Below are 23,523 nucleotides of genomic sequence, written 5' to 3'. Positions count from 1 at the left end.
CTATAGTTATCTTCATTTTAATCCATCTCACCAACATTCTCTAATAATAAAATATGATTCACTTGCATGCATGTAATCTTTTACATAACCTCACAAAATGAAGCCTCCTCCATCAATCATATCCTATTTCCTACCTGTAAATATCAAGATTCAATAACGACTTAAAAAACTGTAGGATTTTATAAAAAAAATTTATCTATATTTTCTCTTATTACATCTTGACTAACCTCATTCAACATAAGTATTCTTTATGATATTTCCTTACATAGTCCTGTGAATGATCAATATTCAACATAAGTATTCTTTATGATATTTCCTTACATAGTCCTGTGAATGATCAATATTTGGAGCATCATGAAAATTATCTCCACTACTCTTCTTTCCTCAACCCTACAAGATAAACTTCAAATTATTACAAAAAGGTAATGTAGATTTCAACATTTAAATATATAAAGAAAGTATTTATACGTGGAAGTGAGGATCATCACCAACAATTGCACAATCATCTCAACTCAAACTACCACCGAAAATATTCCGAACACCTTTTTGATTCTAAAAAGCCTTGTTCTTAAATATTGATGTTTTATCTAGATATGATCCACTTGGAATTTCCCATTTTTTATTCTCATCCTTGCATACAACCCAATCAACAACAACTTCAGTTTATGTATGGAGAATATTATTGGCAAATTCAGGACATATCTTTATGTAAACTCATGGAGTTATCAACCAAAGTTTGTTTTACTATGTCAAATTCCTCATAAAAAAGATTCCTCTTATGTATAGATTCTTTTGCATTGAAACCTCCAGATTTCTACAAAATGTTCGATAAATGTCCGAGAGTCCCTGGTTTGACTAAAATAGATCGGTCAGTCAGGTTGTTAGAAGCAACAAACGTTGAAATAAAAGAAAATGATAAAAAAAAAAATTAGCTTTAAGATCAATATTGGCATTGAATAAAAATGTTTCATAGACTGGCCATATGGAAAAATCTTGTTTACTTTCTATAGTATTGCCAATTGCCATCATCATTAGATACATTTTTAAGAGGCACCTTAAAATTCTCAATCTTTTTTTTTATGGTATGTGTATTACTACTCATTGAAGAGGAACAAGTTTATAGAATTTGTATCAAATTACTTAACAAAAAAACAAAAGAAAACAAACAAATTTATAGCATAATTAAGCAAAACTGAAGCGAGACTCGCAATTATCCAGAGCAAAATCCATATAGCAATTTGAAATTGAAAATGATTAGAGTTCAATATAGAAAACTAACCTGAAGCAAGGTCGTTAAGGACAGTAAAAGAAACAGTGGCATCATTCTACAAATCTATCAAAAAAATTCATGACCAATAAAAAATATAGTCTTTGAACAAATGACTTTAAAAGAAGAAACAAGAAATTATGATAAGGACAAGCGATAAGGAAGTAATCACCCAATATTCTCCTAGGGGCATTTGGGTTTTTTTTCTTTGGTTTTGTTTTTTATCCACCCGTGCATTTGCTTTGTTCTGCTTGCATGCTGTTGCTTTGGGGTTTTTCCTACTTGAAATACATATATAAAAGGTTAAATTTATAAGATGCAATCAAAGTATGATCCATAAAGGAATAAACATAATAAAAATTCATAAAACAAAGAAACAATGCTTGTGATCCTACCATCCATTCACAAAGTTGTTGTAGATCTCAATAACAACTGAAAGTGGAAATTCATCAAAAGAGGAGAACAAAACCGGAAGATTGACCCAGCTACTATGGTAAGGTTTTTTTCTCCGTAAGGACTTTCCATCAAACATCCAATGTGTGAAATCAAACATCTCGTTGATCTAGCAGGTTTTGACGTTCTGTATCCCCTGAAATCTCATACATATAGAGATATTAAAAAGGTTATTATTACTAATAAAACTCACGAAAACAGTTAACATGCGTAGTTAAGAAGGCTATTTGTTGATTTATAAGGATGGAATCGAATATCTTTAAGAAGCCATTCATCACCAGCAGCAGTGAGATAAGTGATCAAATTCCTTGCAGGAACAAAGATAAAAAAACATAAAAAAAAAGTCAAAAAAGTTACCAGGACTAGGAAGAACAAAAGCCCCTTTGCATATTGTATATTTTTTTGGTACCCTCCCATTTGACTCATTAAATACCTAAAAATAACGACAATCACAACTATAGACAAACCTGATGAAACTATTTAAAAAACGATAAAAATCATGATACCTTTACAACTGTTTTGAAATCAAAAATCAAAGAATTTGTGCAACTTTTCATCTGTCACACAACAAAAACAAAATAAATTATTAAAAAGATAGAAAAAACTACTTACCTGATAAATATTCATGGCATCCAATGTAACGCTCTAAAAATTCAACCAATTTTAAGCTTTTCAAAAACAATCTGGTTTCATAAAGTTATTACAAAAAGGTTTTCAATACAATTATTTCAGAGTCTTCCCAGAACCACATCACAAAACATAATCATGAGGAGCGGTACGATCACGCCTTTGCCTTGCCACGGTCTCCTGAAGAACTTGAAAAACATTAAACCACAACTGTAAGCCCGAAAGCTTAGTGAGATACCCCCAAAATACTAACCACATATACCATACACGCATAACATGTCATATCATAATAGAACATAGAACAACCATGCACTTCGGGTCTACTATGTGACTGGTCCGCCGCACCGGCCTTCAGTCCACCTGGTCCACCCTCCGAGTCTAGCCACATACATCGAGTCTATAGTGTGATTGGTCCGCCCGCACCGGGCCTTTAATCCACCTGGTTCACTCTCCGAGTCTACAGTATGACTGGTCCGCCCGCACTGGGCCTTCAGTCGGCCTGGTCCACTCTCCGAGCCTCGGCACGTCTGGTCCGCCCTCTTAGGGCCTACAGCCTATTCGGACCGCTCGCTGGGCCTTCGGGATAACCGGTTCGCCCTGGATATGTTGGCCTACAGCATAAAGCAGGACCTTCCTCAACCCAACCCTAGTCCAACAACCATGTGCACATAAACATTCAATCATATAACAAATCACATTCAATCAAACCGATCTAACAGATCACATAGCATAACATCATCCTAACCAGGATACCGACCTAACCGGTCACTAGCATAGCATCATCCTATATACCAGGATACCGACCTTAACCAGGTTTCTACCATATACCATCCTAACCAGGATGCAAACATAGCAAAGCAATAACATAACAACGATACCCGGATCACAATCCGATAAAGGGCCGGCCTTGGTGTCGTAGACCCTGTCGATATAGTGAGGATAACTCACCTCGCAGCTGCCGACTGAAAAGATGAGACCAAGATGCTCCGACCACTGACACGATCTCCACCACTATCCACCACCAACACTAAACTCAAAACAAAAGCCAACAATTACCAAAATGCCCCTGAAAGTCAACCGGTCAACCCTTGGTCAAAGTCAAAGTCAAAGTCAACCTCCTGACTGACTCTACTCGCCGAGTCAACCCGATGACTCGTCGAGTCCCCATGCTCAGAACTTCCCCAATCCGCGACTCAACTCGCCGAGTCACCCCGAGACTCGCCGAGTCCAACAACTCTGAGTCCCCTCGCACTCAACTCACCGAGTCCTCCCTTGACTCACCGATTCACGACTCAACCAGAAGAAGGTTAGGACCTCACGACCAGACTCGCTGAGTCCAAGGCTATCTTCAACCAACTCGCCGAGTTGTTCTTCCAACTCGTCGAGTTCCTGCCCACCTTCGTGCAACTCGCCGAGTACACCTTTGTGACTCGCCGAGTACCCCTAGATCTGAAACTATACAGAGGCTTTCCAAGCCATGCATATGCTTTATACCATAGATCTACCATTCTACAAGCCATCGATCACGTAAAGTGGCAAACTCTACGTGAATCCACGTAGATCTAATTTACACCCTAGGGTTTGGGTTTGGGACAAAAGGGCTTCATCAACCATTCAAGAACAGGGACTTTAATGCTCTTTAGACCTCCTCCATTCCAGATCTGAGGTAGCAACCTCAGATCTAACCTCCAACTCACAATACCACAAGCTATTCTTTCCACATGCTCAAAAAATGATGAATCTAGAAGAATAACAGCCCAAGAAATGAAGTAATACCTCAAAAGAAAGCTCCAACAAAAGAGAAATCTGAATCCTTGCAAAGCCCCTTGCTCCAAGCCTCTTAACTCTCCAAGATCTCTTCCAAAATCTCTTCTCCAAGGATCAAAAGCTCTTAATCCACTCACAAACGCGTCTTAGGGTTTTCTGGACTTCAAGAGAGGGTAAAGAGGCTGGGAAGAGGGTATAATGTCCTTTAAATTGTCACACCCCCGAACCAGACGGCGGAAACGTCCGGGGGCTGTCGTGACTCAATTGAATACCGTAACATTGAATATATATGAAACATAACAACATTCGTCACCATTCATTAATACAGTACAACCAGTAGCGTTTACATGTCATACATTGTTTAAACATTACATTCCCAAAAATTAAATTGTTCGGTTCGTACATAAATAAACTGCAAGTCGTCACTGAATATGATTTCCTTTGATTCACTGGTTTCCTGAGAATACAAGTATTTTGAAAAACGTCAACATGTGAAATGTTGGTGAGTTCATAAGTAGTGTTTGAAATCCAATGTTTGTATTGTTTGAAAACCACCAGAAAATCCGATATTTTCTGAAAAGAAAAAGCTTTTGAAAACGTTTGTGAAGATCCATAGGTATGCTTGTTTATTCCTATACTTTGTAAAAAAAAATGTTCATTGAAGTTGTATGCATTTCGAATCTGTATGTATTGAAAACCCTAGGAAAACCCGATGTTCTCCTAGTTCCTTGAATTACATGAAGTTACATTGAAACCATTGCATAGCGTATAGTGTCAGTCCCAGGCGACGTTGGAAAGTTCTCGAGCATGATTAATTACTACAAACCCGCATTACACAAACGCCCAGTTTATAGCTATACTAACGATCCCGAAGGCGTCGTTCGTACTAATCACGTTATCCAATCGCCCTGACTAGGTGTAGTCCCACATCCGAAGAGAAAGAGGTCACGAAGACCCCGGTGACTCCATTAACCGGTTGGGGATAAAAATGTACGAGGGGTCCCCGACCCGCCTCGCATAAAATGTAGACTCTACTAGCTATACCAGAGGACCCTTGGGGACCAGTAGTATACAAGCCATTGAAAGTCCATTTACGTTGTGTCGGATCGGTAAAACCCAACACTCCGTAAAAAAAATGTCTTCGGGCTTTAAGATCAGGTCATTGGGCTAGCTAGGCTCAACGAACAAGATTTTACACTTTTGGGGCCCAAAGATGGTGCGTAGACGTCTGTGCACACTAGCATGTATAATGTATTACCAAACGTTACTTGTATAAATCGTAGTGTCGTAGTGTTAGTAGTTGTAGATTTCTATTGGCTCGAGACCGAGCCAATTCGTTTAACAACGACTTTTGGTATTGTAATGTATTGTATTTCGTCGATAGCCACGGTGCCATTATTTGATCAAATTGTGTATATTGAATTAGCCTTGAAATTTTTCTGTTTTCAGCCCCTCATTGTTTGTAAAATTTACATTTTCAACCCTTTTATTAAATACTTCCCGGTTTGGTCCTTAAACTAATTTTCTTGACATTTTAACACCAAAAATTATTGAAATTAATATTTTTCAGCATATTTTTCATAGAAAACAGTTTAAGTCCCTGAAAATGCAGTTTTCTCGGTTTTAACCCTTCTTTTTCGCAACTTTGGCAATTTTGGCCCAAATTGGAATTTTTTTTGCAACTTTGGTCCTTTTTAAATTTAAAAAGCATTTTAAACCTTTGAAAAGGATTTGGAACACTTATAGTCCACTGTTTTACAGAAAATCACAGTTTTGGCCCTCCAAAACAGAAAAATTCGCATAATGGGCCTCATTGGGCCAAAAATGTCATTTTTAGCCCATTAAGCTTGGAATTTATGTTTTTAATCCTCTAAATGAGTATATTTCCAGAAATTGATTTATGGAAACTGTTTTGGCACACTTCATCCAGCAGAATTCGTGATATGCCATTTTGGACCCTTAATTTTGTATTTTTCACATTTTAGGCCCAAAATTTGTGTTTTTAACCCAAAGAAAGTTATTACTAAACCACTTAGCCATTTTTCTTGAAACACTTTGTATGTAGAAATATATTTGAAGCTAAAATCATAAAACATAAGTTATATCTCGGTTTTGAGGGGTTTTATAGCTAGATCCAACATTAAAACACATAAAAGCATACATATAAGCATGGAAATCATACAAAGCATACAAAACACATATAGATCTACACTTTTACTTGTATTCCCCCCCCCCCCCCACAAAACTCATAAAAACAGAAAATAGGGGGTATGAAGCTCACCTTGGGTGTGGTTTCGGTTTTTTTGGAAGAAAAGATGAAAGAAAACTTGGTGATTTTTGGCCTTAGCACCTTTCCTTGGTAGATCTCGAGTTTGAGATGGTTCTAGGGTGCAAGATCACGATTTTTGCATAGTTTAGGAAAGGATTTTGATAACAAAAAGAATTTAAATCATAGATCTATGCATAATCTTACCTTAGATGATGATTAACTTGCAAGATCCTCTTGAAAGCTCCTAATTTTCGAGATTTTTGGAGAGGGGAGGAAGGAGTGTTCTTGAGTATTCTTGAGAGAGAGTTGAGAGATTTTTGTGGTGTGTGTGTGTGTATGGCCGAGAGCAAGAGAGAAGAGAAGAAGAAATGACTTTTGAAGTGATACTTGCATGGAAGAATGGGATATCTTGCATGGAAATCCTATGGGTAATAGTGAGGTGGCATCCAAAGTCAACACTTCCATTTCTCTTTGGGTTTGGGCCTTGGGCCGAGAATGGGAATAGAAAAAAAGGATTTTTGGGCTTTTTGCCCTTAAGCCCAATACTTGAGGTAGTTTGGGTGTTCATTGGCCTTATAAAATAAAATTGTGATTTTTATGCTTTATTAAGCTAGGTTAGGTTAAATTATGGATCAAAGCTTGTGATTTATTTCATTCTAGGCCCAATATGGCCCAAAATATTGAGATAAATAAGTGTGGGTCCAATTAGAGCCCAATTAGGGTTCTAAGCCCATGATAGTCTATTTGGAAGCTTATTGGTCCATTTGGATCCAATAAGGAAGTTCTAGTCCAAGGTGTACCTAAACAAGAACTTTTAGGGTTTCTAATTGTTTGATGACTATTTGTAGTACTTGTATGATGCATTTGATTGAAGTTTTTGATTCACATAACTTGAATGTATAGATTACATGACACAAAATTTCCAGTTGTGACATAAATAGGGCTCATCCTCCGAAATTAGGGTTTTCTCCACTCAACACCAACTCGCCGAGTCCAGCCGTCGACTCGCCGAGTTGGCCGCTTAACACGCGACCCTACTCGCCGAGTCCACTCGTGGACTCGCCGAGTTGCCCTTTCACATTTACACTTTGAACCCTAAACTTGCACTCCTGAACTCGGGATGTTACATCCAAAGCACTAAAATCTGTAAATCATACAAAGCTAATAACATTTGAGGAAGTACAGGTGGATACATAGGACAACATACCCAAACCTACAACAACGGGTATAAGCAGGACAATTTGGACGTGATAAATACTGAACTCATCAAACCAAAAAAGAGCCAAACATGAATTACAAATAAAATCACAATCACCAACATCATCATAATCAAGCAAAATCAAACACTTATCAGAAACATATGAAGATCGAATGGGAGGAGGAATAATAGCAGCTAAACACCGAGAGAAGGAACGCTTGGAGGATAAAATTCCCGTCATCAAATAATTATATAAGAAGAATTATACATACCTAAAGAAGAAACGCGAAGTTGTTACAACACAAGAACAGAAAACCGCAGAGAAATTCGCCTTAGAACACAACAATAGAGAACCCCAGAGAAAGTATTGTGAAAACCTAAAAAAACAGACAAACAAAATTAAGAAACGATGGCGGTGAAGGTGAAAAAGGATAAGGAAGAAAATAAAATAAATTAGACAACGATGCGGGTCAAGGTGAAAATGGGTAAGAAAGAAAAGAAGATAACGATAACAAAAACATATGCGGTTTGGGGAAAAAAGGATTTTTTTAAGACAGTGGTGGTAAATATTGGAAATCTTCGAAATTGGGTGGCAGAAACGCAATTCATAAAACATAACTGTTCACGAAGGTTTTAACAATTAATGGTATATATAATTTATTAGATTTAAAATGTTGTATATTTAACCGTTATCAGTTTAATGCTACAACTTTTGAACAGTTTAAAGAAAATACTTAAATTGTTAATTTAAATATAACATTATAGTGTCAACTTAAATATAAATTTCAATTCCATTTTTAAAAAAGCAAAGAATATTTTGTAAATATCTAAAAGTGATAGATTGTAATAATAAATGCAAAAACTAAATTATAATATCAATTTATCTAAAACATTTCCTAAATATATTTTTATAATCGTTAAAAGTTTTAAAATAAGTAGCTTAAAATAACTTACAATAACAATAGTTAAAAATAATTCTATATAAATGATTATATTGTTACATTTAAAATAAAAAATAATGTTTGTTGTTTTAAATAATTATAATGATTGAAATTAAAACATTAAACAAATAAATTTTAAAAAATTAATTAAGAATAACAAATATAAATAACATTAAACTATATATTATATCTAATTTTATTCATGTGTAACTCATGAGTAGAAGTCATTCAAACGATTAAGATTATGTAGTTATAATAAATATATATATATATATATATATATATATATATATATATATATATATTATCATATAATTTAAAATAATCAATATATTATATCAATTTAATATACGAATTATTATATAAATTTAACAATAAAATTATTTTATATTTAAAAAAATACATATTTATAGATATTTCTCTGCAACCAAGGACGATTTAGTTTTTGAATTAAAACCATGTATTTTTAACAACAATAGAACCATTTATGCAATTTTGTCAATAAATTAATTTAATTTTCAAACTTTCGTGAGTCAAGTCGAAATTACGTTCGGGGGTATCGGTGTTCATCCGATCTATCGGAAATAGAATTAGGGTTTTAAGTTTAGCCCCAAATTGAATAAAAACCTTCTCCGTCCTCTTCTCTCGTGCGTAATAAGTAACATCCAGCCATAATCCAAGATTTCAGCACCAATTTACATCCAGTGTCGATTTTAATTGACTGAGAAATACCACCTGGTTCGTTAAGCCCTAATTAATTCCAAGCAATGGCTCAGCCCAACAATGTAAGCTTCCCCCTCCCTTCATTTAATCAGAATCTGTCAGGGCTTGCAAATCACAGATTGGATTAGTTTATTCTATTGTTTGGTTTGTTTTAACAATAGTTTCAATCACTGTATGTAGACTGCTGGAGTTGACAACACTTTCAGAAGGAAATTCGACAAAGAAGAGTATCTGCAACGCGCTCGTGAGCGTGAAGAAAAGGTTCTCAATTCGGTGCTTGCTGATTTTGTTAGCTTTTGCGCATTTCCATTTTGATTTCTTCTGATGGTTTGTTTTCTTCATTTGTAATTCAGGAGTTGGAAGGCCGTTCTAAATGTAAGTAAAAGAGTTCATTTTCTCTCACCTGTTCTCCCAGAAAGAATACATACGTTTGATCGCTTTATGGCTTATTAAACTTGATTAAGAAGAGAGTTCTATTATGAGATAAAACATAAAGCTGGCGTGTTTGTGTATATTTTGTTCGTTTTCAGTTTTGGATCTGAAAAGAAAAATCCTCCCCTTTCCCACATTCTTGTTTTGCACATTGCAACCTAACTATCTTAGTGTCTTCCATATTGGTCTATGCATGCATACAAACTATTTTTGTCTAATCAAGATTTTTGAGAAGATTCAATCAAACTTTGATTGCAGCAAAAGGTCCTCCAGTGCAAAGGAAACCCTTGAAGCATAGAGATTATGAAGTGGACCTCAACTCTCGCTTGGGGAAGACTCAGGTTAGCCCTTTCAGTTTTTGCCCATATAAATATATAATTATATTTATAAGTGGGTGGTTTGTGAGTCATCCAGAAATCGTGGTTCTGAATTAATGAGGCACCCAAGATTTAAATAATGATACTTAAGTGTGTTTTTGACTTTTTGTATCTTTGATCTTACAAGTTTATGGCCTTTAATAAGTAAGAGCAATATGTGTACTGTTCATGTCCCTTCCAAAGGAAAAACATATGGATTAAAATATCATGGATATGAAATAAGAGCTAGTGTTACTTTGTTATTTTAGGATTGATTGTTTTATGAACTTTAGCTTGTATGCTCTTTGTTAAGAATATGGGGGCCCACCAACAGCAGGAAACAAGAACTACATTAATTTAAGCAACTAGTGTAGAAAAGAATGAATTGACAACCAACAGACATAATTTAAACCTCACTTTTTGATGTGTTGGAGTAGACCAATATTGCTGTGTATTCCAGCTTTACAACAAGGCGTCACACCACCATTTATCTGTGTGGTGATTCAAGAACTTGTGTTCTCTTTTTTCATTGTTTTTATCCACTTTTCTTGACACATTTATATCCTCACACATATCTATGTACGTATTTGTATATAGTATACATGTGCATTTATTCCATGTGACAAGATTAAATCCCTTCAAACTCTCACCTTTAAAGTTGTGGTCACTCCTGATTTTTATGCTTTAATGAAGCTTGTTATAAGTTATAATAGAATTTTTTTTGGTTCTTACTGAACATTTTATTCTGACTCCTTCATGCCTCTCTTCTTTGATAGGTTGTCACTCCAATTGCACCCCTTAGCCAGCAGGTAAATTTGTAAACTTTATAATCAATCATGCATTCTGTTACCCTTTTTTGTGTTGAATTGACGAAAATTGAATTCTAATAAAATGGTTCTAGAGTTCAAAGTATGATGAAAATTGATGGGTATGCTAAGATTTAATTGATTCAATGTAGGCTGGATACTTCTGCTCTGTTTGTGAATGTGTAGTGAAAGACTCTGCAAACTATTTGGACCATATCAATGGGAAGAAACGTAAGTAGTTAATTCATATGTAAAGATATTATTATTATTATTATTTATAATTCATGATTTACTTTCTTTTTATTTATATATTTGTATTGTTATTTTGCTACAGATCAAAGAGCCTTGGGAATGTCTATGCGTGTAGAACGTGCATCTCTTGAACAGGTACAAATCCAGCCTAACATAAAAATACTTGAGCAAATATTTAAAAGGGAAACTTGCATATATATAATTGAAGCAGTTTCAGGTAGCTTATTAGGTTCCTTGATAACTTGATTCACCAAATTGTTGGAAATGTAAAATTTTTAGGAAAATATGTGTTTTTGAGGCACATTATTTATTGGAAAAACACAGGTACAGCAGCGATTTGAAAACCTGAAGAAGCGAAAAGATCCTGGAACCTTCACTGAGCAAGGTATGAATAAATTGGATCATGATTTAGTAACAAATGTAAATGAGAAAAGGTGATGAAAGAAAGGGATAGGGATGGATTCAGTCAGTGTAAAAGACGTAAATACCCTCCCTAGACCCATTTGGTGAATACTTGGTAGCTGATGTTGTTCTATAAAAAACAGATCTTGATGACCGGATCTTAAAACAACAGCAAGAAGAGGAGGAAAAGAAGCGTCAAAGGCGAGAAAGGAAAAAGGAAAAGAAGGTAATATAATTTTCACCAACATTTGTGGCCTCACTTAATAAAGTTATATAATAAAAAGATAATAGTAAATAGTAATGCAGGAAGGATGTGTTGTGTTTTTTTTTTGTTGAACAGAAAGAGAAGGCAGTAGAGGAGGAAATCGAGGTGGACCCCGATGTTGCAGCTATGATGGGATTTGGAGGTTTTGGTTCTTCCAAAAAGTAAAACAAGACTGACTATACCTGTTTTAAGTTCTTAATCACAACTGCATCAACAAGTTGATCTGTAAGTTGTATATTGTATTGCTCATCTTATGCCTTATACAAAGCACCAGAACATGTTCCCTACATGCATCTTTGCCAAATGCCAATATTCTTTATTATTTTTATTTTTTTTCATAAACTTACTAAGCAGCTTCAAAGCATAACTTCAACCTTGCCATCTATTCACATTAATCTATGCAATCCGTTTCCTCATTGGATGTTTTCCCCTGATAACTTCAAATAGCAACATACTACAAAAAGTCATAGTTTGATACAATTCAACCAATCTAAATAGTTTAATACAACGCAACAAATCCTAATAGTTTAATACAATTCAAGTTTCAACAAAAGTAATTATCATTTATTTCTCCAATGCCTTCTTCCCATCGCCTAGTCATCAACTTTGTTTAAAGCTTCTTTAATCTCTATATAAATTATAAAGCACAAAACAAAAAAGTTATTAGCATTTAATAAAATGTAAAAATAGTATCATAATAAAACAAGAATTAAAATAAAATTACCAAAAGCTACACCATTGTCATTTAAGATGTCACCTAGGTTTTCTATTATAAAATTTGTACTCTTTCTAACCTAATTTTGGGTATACAACAAAGCTTGCACTATCATCGTTGACAAGTTAGTACGGTAGTCGGTTAAAACTATATGGGTAGTGCTAAATGTGGACTCATATGCTATGATTGAGATTTGTATCCCCAAAATGTATAAAGTGAAACAACATTAATTAAAGAAATATGAAATATTAAAAAAAGAAGTCGATACCTTTAGCAATTTGAGGTTGAGATTTGTATCCCCCAAATGTTATAATGTTAGGGTGGACGGTATCACAACGGTTTTAGCAATGGCGGGGTTGACCAGGGAGGATGAGAGAGATCTGCGGGAGGAGAGCAAGAAAGAAAGAGAAGGGTTTGCAGGTTCAATAAACCTCTGGAGGTTGGAAGCAAAGAAGGAAAATGGGGAAGCCGAGTTGAGAGGGATCCAGGTTCAGCAAGATCACGACCCCCTCCACCTTTGGTTTGGCGGTTTCAGCGGCTTCAGCAGGTTAGACGGGAACGATTCCGTCCACCCTTTTAGTATGAATCTTAAAAAAAGTCAATACCTTTTGCCATTCCAGCAACTATTGGGAACCGTAACCCATTAAGTTTCCATCAATCAAAGATATCAACATTTTTGTTGTACTTTACTGGCGGTTCTTTCAGATAATTTTTAATTTATTGTTCATCGCGTCCGAATTATCACATTCCGCATTAAGGAAGTTGCCAAGAAAGTCGTTATTATCATCATAATCAACCACTTGTTAAGAACTTTATTGTTGAGAAAGACCCACCCGTTTTCGTATTTTTCCAAGTATATCTTAAATTTTTTCTCAACCTTTATCACCGAATGAAGTATTTGAAGTGTTTTCAAGTCTGGTCAATTTGACAATTTATCATCTTTATAACCAATCATTTCTTTGAAAAATATATTATAATAATCTTGACTTCATGGTAGGATAGGATCTAGCAAAAACCGCAAAGTACACAAAATCACTCATCTCTTCATACATTTGTCGGATTTTTTCTCCATTTCGCTTATAAAATGAGCAGAGTCAACTTTGATTGACCATTTTCTTAGATGTAGCTCTAAGTCTAAGATTTCCTAGGTAAAGAGATGGATTAAAAGTCTTGTTGAAACCGAAACTTTCAAAGAAATCCACCTTTTCTTTTATCGCCTTGATAAAGGCCAAATACTCCCGTACTCTTTCTAGATCCTTCTAATACGATTTTTCTATCTAAATTAAAAAATAAAAAATAACTGAACTTCCATATATAAAAATGATAAGACTTATTATATAAGAATGTTAATTGATATCTTTAAAAAAATATATATTTATAAGAATTTCAAATATATTATTATATTTTGTAAGCGCAGGTTCGTTAGTTTTAGATAAAAAACATTTTTGGAGTATATTAGGAAGTTAATTTTTTCTTGACCTTCATGTTTGGACATATTGACGTTTGGCAATAATAAGGTTTTCTCCACTCTCCAGGCCGATCACTTTCTAAGAAATTGATAACGGAAAATGGAAATAGCCGCAATTAATCAATTAGATATCATTTGTCCAAACTAGAAAATACGTATACTGCATGTATACATAATTATCAATCAGAATACGTACAGACATGCAAATGTATATACACATTTAACATTACGTATACGGTATACCCGTTATATGCAAAGGTCCAAAAATCTAAACGTCCATTCATGTAAACTTTTACATACAGCTGTCAAACACTAAAAACCTGAACACCAACATAGACTACGCAAAAGACTGCAGTTTATTCAGATAAGTAGTAGTAAATAGTAATCTATCCGGTGCCGGTAACGCCAGGGTCTGGCTTGTCTGGACGGCCTTGTTCTTGAGCTTCAACGGTGGCTGACACTGCATCACCGAAAATGGGGCCACCACGTCCGGCGCAATCTTCCACCTTGTCTTGTAGTTTGTCAATCTGAACCTTACCCTCGTCCTCTTTGGAGTGAATATCCATTCGACTCTGGTTCTCTCCTCCCGGCACAGAATGGTATGTTGTCGCCGTCGTGCTTCCCGGCGGCAGAGTTCCTTGGGCTCCTGACATGTTGACTTCTACCTTCTTACTTTTTTGCCGTTCTTGCCAGTAGTGTTTAATTATAGTTGGAGTTGTAAGGGATAATGAACCCTTATTTGCCACGTGGTGGTTACGTGGCAGGAATATATTACACGTGCTCAGCCCTTATGTGTCTTGCAATTGGGTGCTGGGATCTTGATCTTTATCTTCATATTGTTTAATATCTTTGATGCTTAACAAATTGTTAGTTTGATTCGTCAACGTCGGTGAAAGTTTGCAAGTGGATAAATTAAATAACATACAAATATACAATGCATATATATGTATATATGTATATTTACTTTAGATAAAAATGAGGATATTATGTTATTTGATATATATATATATATATATATATATATATATATATATATATATATATATATATATATATATATATATATATATATATATATATATATATATATTGAGAAAATAAAAAAGGTTGAAATGGGGGAATCATTCTCAGCCACTCATTTAATCTAAGCATAAAAGACACGGTGACAAACTTGTAAATATCGTAATAACCTTCAATCTAAAATACGTAACTATAGAGAATTCGATAACTGTTCATTCATCATCAAAATTTTTCCTCCAACCTTCAATAATCATCAAGATTTCTTCAACTAAACCGGAATTTCTTCGCTGTTCATGAAATTGGAATCGGAGTTCTGGACTCGCAGTCACAGTCGACATTGAGGGACTTAGAATCGGTACTCACAGGTTCCCAATCGGATTTTCGGAAATCAAAATCAAATTGAGAAATCGATCAGAGATAGGATGTCGCATCTGAAGTCGAAATCGGAAGTATATGATGATTTGGAATTGATAACTTGATGTTTTTAACATTTTAAAAATAGTTAACTTGTTTGCACTCCAACTGTTTGATGAAATGCATAAACTAAATTACCACGTTATATTCACATATGAATATGTTTTTCTCACTTGAATCAGTATATCATTATTAAAAACACAAAACAAATATGCAAGTATGTATGTTATTCATATGTAAATAACATATAAAAATTATATATATTTGTCAAAATACCTTCAAATATTCATAAATGAATATATCATCTAATATTCACAAATGAATATACTCTGTAATATTCACATGTGATATACCATGTAATACTATGTAATATTCACATATGAAATATAATTTAATACTCATAAGTGAATATACCATCTAATATTCACAAGTGAATATACTATGTTAATATTCACAAGTGAATTCATCGTCCAATATTAAAATATGAATATACTATGTTTATTATATGCTATATTCATATATGAATGATACTTAAATTGAAAAAAAAAAATCATATTTTTTATTCATAAGTGAATAACGAATGTACTGTAATAAATCATGATACATCATTATTCACTTATGAATAACGATAGCTGAAAATATAAAAAAAATAAATTTTTTATTTTATCTTAAAACTATATCAATATGGATGTCTATTTGTAGAGAATAAAAAGTCATGAATTTTGGTATATTTAAAATCATTTTTTGATAAAAATAGCTTATAAAAATTAAAAAAAAAACGAAAAAACTATGTTTTTGTATATATTAAGGTAATGATTAGCATAGTTTAAGGAAATATGTTATCTTGGAAAACACATGTGCATTCGTTTCCTATTTCCGCCGGTACGTTGGAGGCTTTTGCGGCAAAAATAAATGATTAGCTGAGAATGTCCCCCATTCTCAACTTTTTTTTTTTTTTGTCAATTGAACCCTCCACTATATATATATATATATATATATATATATATATATATATATATATATATATATATATATATATATATATATATATATATATATATATATATATATATATATATACTTTAGATAAAAATGAGGATATTATGTTAATTATTTGAAAATAAATCATGACGTATGCAAGAACTAGACACTCTTGAATATTAAATGTAAATGCACGTATCAAAATTGTAATTCACGATTTTTGCAACCTATTGACCTATTGTCTATTCGTAAATACTAATACTTTACACTTTCACTGGACCTCCGTCAATGCTTGCCAACAATATACGCTAAATTTCAAAGGTTGTTTAAAGACTTATATCATGTTTTAAAAGGTGCAAATAAAGATTGTCAACTGCAAAACAGCCACAAGATGGGAATCGGGGAACAAGACTAAGTAGTTCATCTGCTAGTAGAGGGTAAAAAGAGTAACACAAAACCTATTCAATTGATCAAATAATGTGAAAAGATAAGCGGAAAACAATTCAAATTTAGATGAAAATTTAAGTATGTACACTGTACACACAAAACCTATCCAATTTGCTTTGAACTATTTTATAATGACGATTTTGCCCTTGTTTTTTTCTTTTTTAGTTTTTTTTTATTCAAATATTTTTATGATTAAAAGAAAATATTACCCCTACCCTACCCTCTCTCTCTTACAATGCACAAGACCACCAACACCGGCCACCACCACTGCCAAGTGCCGACACTAACACCGGCCACCACCACTGCTGACACTGATGCTTCCTTTGTAACCTTAAACACCACACATATATAGAGCTTTCTCTTTCTAGATGAACAAACACATGAAAATCAGAAATCTAACATACAAGAACACATTAAAAACCCAGAAATGATTAGACACAGATGAAATGATATCATCTATTCAAGAAGATATGATATACAAAGCTAGAAATCTGATATACAAGACCAAGCACATAAACTTGATTCAATACATAAAACTCGTCGGAGCAACATTATCTTTAAGCCATCTGTTGATCAAAGAAAAAAAATCAAGGGTTTCCAAATCTTCACGTCTGTAGATCGAAGCAAAATCGAGGGTGGAAACAGATTTGAAAAGCTGGGGTTTTGAAAAACTAGAAGGGTGGTGGCGTTAGGGTTTTTAGAAATGACGGCACCTCGCCGGAGAAGGAGAGGGACGGACGGCTGAAACCCTAAACAGCGTCGGATATCTCACCAGATCTGTTCAAATCCAAAAAACGAGGGCGACAACAGATCGTCATGTTAGAGCTGCCATACGATGCTTTTCAAACCCTAAACGGCAGAAACCGAACCCCTACAACGTTGCTCAAACCCTTGTGTCGTCCGAACCCGAGCCTTCATGGGTGCCGATGCCTCTATAAATCCTAGATATCTTGTCAGATCTGTTCGTCTCCATGCTTGTCTTATCGTCAGCATCGTTGAGAAGTGGCAATTTTCTAAGTGTAGATGTCGTCGAAAAACAAATAAATCTTGTTGGTCTCGATGATGGCGGATTTGTGTTTCATCGGACATAGCAGATTTGAGGGAAACAAGTGTTTGAAGAAGAAATGAAGAACATGAAAGAGAGAGAGAGAGAGAGAGAGAGAGAGAGAGAGAGGTTAGGGGTATTTTATTTTTGGTTTTTTCTTAATTGTTTTTAAATTGTTGTAATAAAAGAAAAATATAAAATAAAATAATAAGGGGCAAAATCGTCATTATAAAATAGTTCAAAGCAAATTGGACCAAACCTGCAACAAAATGAAAATTTTGAACCTCTGATGCTAGTCCAAACTTTTTTGGACCAAAGTGACAATTTTGAGCTAACCACAGGGACCATTAATGCAGTTTAGTCATAAATAAATCATTATCTTTATAGAATTCATATAATACCCTAAACCTCACCGATCTAGGGTAGAGTGATGAAGTGAGGAAACAGTAGCACAAACTCATTTTTTCTTTTAATGAAGTTTTTAGATGCATTGGATGATCCCAATATTTCTCCTTTAGGATACCGTGACAAAGTCCTGGGGTCAATAAATATGAAATAGATGTATTTATCCATATTTACTAAGAAAAATTAACAAATCTAAAGAATTAGAAACTCATGTACCAGTTCTACTGAAATGAATTTCATCTACAACACCTACAAACTCTTCCGTCCATCGATTTCCTTGTGCCCACATTCATTTCCTATATATCGGCATGTCATCGTTACATCGTATCTGTGAAAAAAATGAAAATCATAAAATGGTTCATGAAAAAGTAGGCAACAACATTGTTCTCGATCTGTCCAATATTTCAGTATCGCAACTTATGTCTTTTTATATTATTTGGTTTCATCAGGTGTATATTAGGATGTAGAAAACTTTATAATGATAGGTAATGGATAGTTGAAAATATGAAATAAACATCAACTTTTATATTCAAATGAAGATGCATTTATGTGTAGACTATAGCCAGAGAGGGAGACCCCTAAAAAGGAAAATTGTTTGGTTCGCATAGTGTCGTGGAAGGAATTGAATCTGTCTAGGAATTTGAATATAAAAGAATTAGAATGGAGATGAATATGCTTTAACCAAGCATTTGGTTGGCAGGGAATGGAACAGATTCAATTCCATGCCTTTATCTATGTGGAATTGCATATCTAGGTACATTATTACAATAAAAAATTAACATTTTAAAAATATAATGTCCTAATATTCATAGATTTTTAAAGTAAATTGGGTTGATAAAAAAAAAGTGAACGTAGTCACATGAAACAAAATTCGAACAGGTCGAAGGTCAAAAAACAGAAGCTTTCTTTTTTTCCTGCCCAATAAGTTATGGGGCAGGAAAAGAAGGAAATATGGAGCTAAATAATTGCAGATGCATTCATGTTTCTTTGACAATCGACATGAAACCTACAGACAAAAATATATCATAATTGAGCTAGTTTTTGGTTATTTTATTTTATTTTTTTTACTTTCTTTTTAATCTGATCAAAGTGTTATGGTTTTCATTTTTCGTATTTTCTCGCATTAAGTCCCGAATAGGTTAAATGCTTCAATGGGTAATGATGGATGACCATTTTATCCTTACTTTCCATCAAAGAAATTTCAAAATTAATATGCATCGATTTTAACAATTGTAAGCGGTATTAGTGTGTAAAATCGATGATACCTACTTAACTACATTGGATCAAGCAACCTTTATGCCATGAACTTGAGGAATTCTTTATTCTAGACCTCAAGATTGGACTCTTCATATGCCAAAAGGCGTCCTCTCTCTGGATAACCATGTCATCCATCTTGCTTTTCTCGTTGAACTTGCACCATTTTGCTTAAGCCACCAAGAAGCTAAATAGTTTGTTAATTTGTATGCTATCTGTAACATCTTGATTTCCAGATATTTTCAAATTTGACCCTTGATTTGAGTTTGGTTTTCAAATTTAGTCCCAAGGGCTATTTTCGTAATTTTGGGCAGGACTCTCGTACGCTGGGCGTTTGTGGCCAGGGTGCAAACCTTAAATTTTAGGGTTTGGACCCTATTTAAGCATCATTATAGCCCCATGCCCTCCCTTATCTTCAACCTCCATCCCTATCTCAAAACCCTAAAGCGAGTGAGTGTGTTTTAAAGCTTGAAGAACCTTTTTGGTGTCATTTTAGTGCTCTTGGTGGTGAAGGAGAAACCTAGCATTTGTGGTGTTTCACTCAAGGCTTTGGATTCAACAACTACTCTCTCTTGTGCATCTTCTGGAGGTATAAAGCTCCAACCTTGATGAATATTTCATTAAGATCTAGTTTAGCTTAAAGTTAACACTTTTTTTGTCCCAAATCTTGATCCTTGTGAGTATGGACTACTCCAAGATGTTTGATTTACCCTTTCAGATGCTATAGGGTGTGTTAAGTCATAAAAATATGATCTTAGACATTAGTTCCTTCCCATGCATGATTTAGATTGTCTTAATGGGTCAAGAGACTAGGGTTTTTGGTATTAAGGTCTTATTAGCCATGGAAAACCATAAAGTTGGAGACTTTATGGTTAAGAACACTTTTTAGGGTCTATATCTGGATTTTGAACATGAGTGCTTAAGGATTAAGCACTTATTGGATTGAGTGGGTGGCAGCCACGAACACTAGGCGTACCAAAGGGTATGCTGCGCGTTCAAGGTCAGCCCCTCGACTTTTGGTCAAGCAAGCAGTACGCCCCGCGTTCAAGTTAGGAACGCCCAACGTACTCACCGAGTTAACTTGGTTGACTTTGACCTAGGATTATTTTAGGTGTTTTAACCTATTTTCTGAGTATTGGTCACTATATTTATAAAGGTGACTGGTAGAGTTGATTTCGGAGCAATGTGCTATTTCTGTTTTCTCATCTGTCTGTGAGGTGAGTTTCTCACTATATACACGGGTCGAAGGCATGTCGACCCATCTTCCGGTTATATAGAATATTAGCTGATGTGTGATGTGTACTTGTTTGATTGATTGTGTTGAAATGTACCCCAGTGTGGGGCCCACTATGTTATGTCGGGTTGAAACATATCCCAGAGCGGGCTCCACTATGACATGTTTGGGTTGAAACATACCCCAGGGCGGGGCCCATTATGACATGTTTGGGTTGAAATATACCCCAGATTGGGGCCCATATTTGTTTATTGGGTTGAAATATACCCTAGGGTGGGGTCCATATTGGCATGTGGTGCTTTGGGGAACTCACTAAGATCAAAATGAGGGTTTTTGACATGCATGTCCAATGCATGTCTTGGACCCTTATCAGGTCAAAATGAGGGTTTTTGACCCAAAGATCCATGCATGGCATCAAGGCTCACTAATACTTCAGATCCAAGGCACCACATGCCTTAAATGGCATGGAGATTCATAAAGTTGCAAACTTATGAGATATCACCACCCAATAATCAAGAACATGAAGATTAAGGGACAACATAGTTAGATCTAGTCACATAAAGCATAAAGGTTCGATTTTTAAGGACTAACAAGAGTCTAGGAGGTTGCTACAACAAGGATGATAGCTTGCATGCAGATTCTAAGCTCACTTCTTCTTCTTCTTCCTTTATTTAATGTCTTCAAAAATCACCAAAACAAGGCTCAAACAAAAGAGGAAAGGATTAGGGTTTTCAAATCTCAAAGGGGGATGATGAAGGATGAGGGTGAGCAAACCATATCCTCCTCATTCCTTTAAATAGGGAGCAAAACCCGGAAATAGGGTTTGTCATTTGCCAACTGCCACGCCGTGGCGGCCTTAAATGATCCCGTAGTTTTTTTCTTGAAGCGCCACATCGTGGCGCCTTCCCCCATGTCGTGGCGACCTAATTGCTTAAATTACTAAATCACCTCGGGATCTGGGTGTCACATACAATCATTCCTACATTAGTTAATGTAGTTTCTCCTACTTTTCAAGGTGTTATAAATGAACCGATCACTACATTATTCTCTTCTCAGTCAACAGATGTAGAGGTGCAAACTAACGAAGATGAGGATGAGGATGAAATGGTTGGATTTGCTGAGTTTGAGTTCAATCCTAAAGAAGAAAATATGGATGGCAATGCCATCATGTTTGGAAAATAGTACAAGATTCTTATGTAACACCCATAAAATTGAAGCCAACTTAAAACTTTTTAAAACATTAAAAACCATTAAGTTATTACAGTTTACTTTCAAAATAATTTAAACATCAGAGTATCCCCAGAATCAATCATGAAAATGTAAGGAGGTGCACGATCACGCCTTCGCCTTCCCGCGATCATCAGAATACCTGAAACAATAATCAATAAATGTAAGCTCGAAGGCTTAGTGAGTTACCCCCAAAATACCAACGCCATACAATCATAATCATATCATATAACATATAAGCAAACAACATGCATAATGAGCCATCAATCTGACTGGACCGAATCCCGATCCTCAGTCTATCTGAACCGCTCTCCGAGCCTTCAGCATGTCTGGATCGCCCTCCTCGGGGCCTTCAGCCTATCCGGACCGCTCGCTGGGCCTTCGGCCTGACTAGATTTGCCCGGCCCGGGCCTGCAGTCTACCTGGTCCGCCCAGGGTGTCTTGGCCTACTGCACACAGCAGGACTTGCCTTAACCCTTTCCCCAAACCAACAAACATGTGCACATACATATAAACAAGTAAACATGCAGATCTAACAGATCACTAACACGACAACCATCCTCTAACCAGGATACCGATCTAACCGATCTCTAGCATAACAACCATCCTAAACCAGGATGAAATCTAGCATAGCAATAACATAGCAACCATTCTAAGCCAGGATGTAATCTAACATAGCAACCATCCTAAACTAGGATACCGATCTAACCAATCTCTAGCATAGCAACCATACTAAACTAGGATGAAATCTAGCATAACAATAACATAGCAACCATCCTAAGCCAGGATGTAATCTAACATAACAACCATCCTAAACCAGGATGAAATCTAGCATAGCAATAACATAGCAACCATCCTAAACCATGATGAAATCTAACATAGCAGTAACATAACGACCATCCTAACCCAGGATGTAAATCATAACGGGACGACCTTGGTGCCGTAGACCCTGTTGATATAGTGAGGATAACTCACCTGACACTGCTGAAGTCCCGCGGATGAAACTCCAATTGCTGGTTGACTGCTTCCCGAACTGTCAACATCAAACAATACCTAATTAGTAATTGGGTTCCAATACCCAAGACCAACTCACACTCCAAAAGCCCAAAAGTCAAGTAATGGGCCAAAGCCCAATATATGGCCCGATTTTCCAAATTGGGCCCAGACCTCAACATGGTCTTTCTTTAAAGCCCATCCAATTATTCTAGTCCAACTCTTTGTATTCCCATGGCCCAATATCACATAACCATAAAGGCCTAAATATGGCCTATCTATGGCCCAATTTTCCTAATTGGGCCCAAGACTCTCACATGGACCTTATCCTAAAACCCATACATTTATCTAGTCCATTTACTTATTCTTGGAAAGCCCATTAATAGTCCAATCACCAAAGCCCACTAGAAAGGCCCAATTCAAGGCCCAAGTGAAATTAGGGTTTTCCACATGAAATGACGATTAAGGTTAAGTGTTTCTTACTTAACCCAATTAAGGGCTTAATCCATTAACGACTTAATCCATTAAGTCCATTATTGCCTTAGGTTAATTTACCAATGAT

General features: G+C 35.3%; 2 protein-coding genes across 2 annotated transcripts; one reads left to right on the top strand and one right to left on the bottom strand.

Annotated features, from left to right (window-relative positions):
- Nucleotides 1-9,039: 9,039 nt before the first annotated feature.
- LOC111908717 (uncharacterized) lies at nt 9,040-12,045 on the top strand. Its single transcript, XM_023904520.3, has 10 exons — nt 9,040-9,307; nt 9,426-9,506; nt 9,599-9,620; nt 9,936-10,018; nt 10,810-10,842; nt 10,992-11,070; nt 11,174-11,226; nt 11,416-11,476; nt 11,637-11,719; nt 11,834-12,045. The coding sequence occupies exons 1-10, from the start codon at nt 9,290-9,292 to the stop codon at nt 11,921-11,923; spliced, it is 603 nt and encodes a 200-aa protein (XP_023760288.1). The 5' UTR covers nt 9,040-9,289; the 3' UTR covers nt 11,924-12,045.
- A 2,155-nt stretch (nt 12,046-14,200) lies between these two features.
- Nucleotides 14,201-14,629, bottom strand: LOC111908716 (uncharacterized). Its single transcript, XM_023904519.2, has one exon. It carries the CDS (start codon nt 14,592-14,594, stop codon nt 14,328-14,330), a length of 267 nt encoding a protein of 88 aa, XP_023760287.1. The 5' UTR covers nt 14,595-14,629; the 3' UTR covers nt 14,201-14,327.
- Nucleotides 14,630-23,523: the final 8,894 nt, after the last annotated feature.

Source organism: Lactuca sativa, chromosome 5 (genome assembly GCF_002870075.4).
Source record: "Lactuca sativa cultivar Salinas chromosome 5, Lsat_Salinas_v11, whole genome shotgun sequence".
Taxonomy (NCBI): domain Eukaryota; kingdom Viridiplantae; phylum Streptophyta; class Magnoliopsida; order Asterales; family Asteraceae; genus Lactuca; species Lactuca sativa.
Note: the sequence above shows the minus strand (reverse complement) of the source record. Positions and strands in the feature narration are given on the sequence as shown.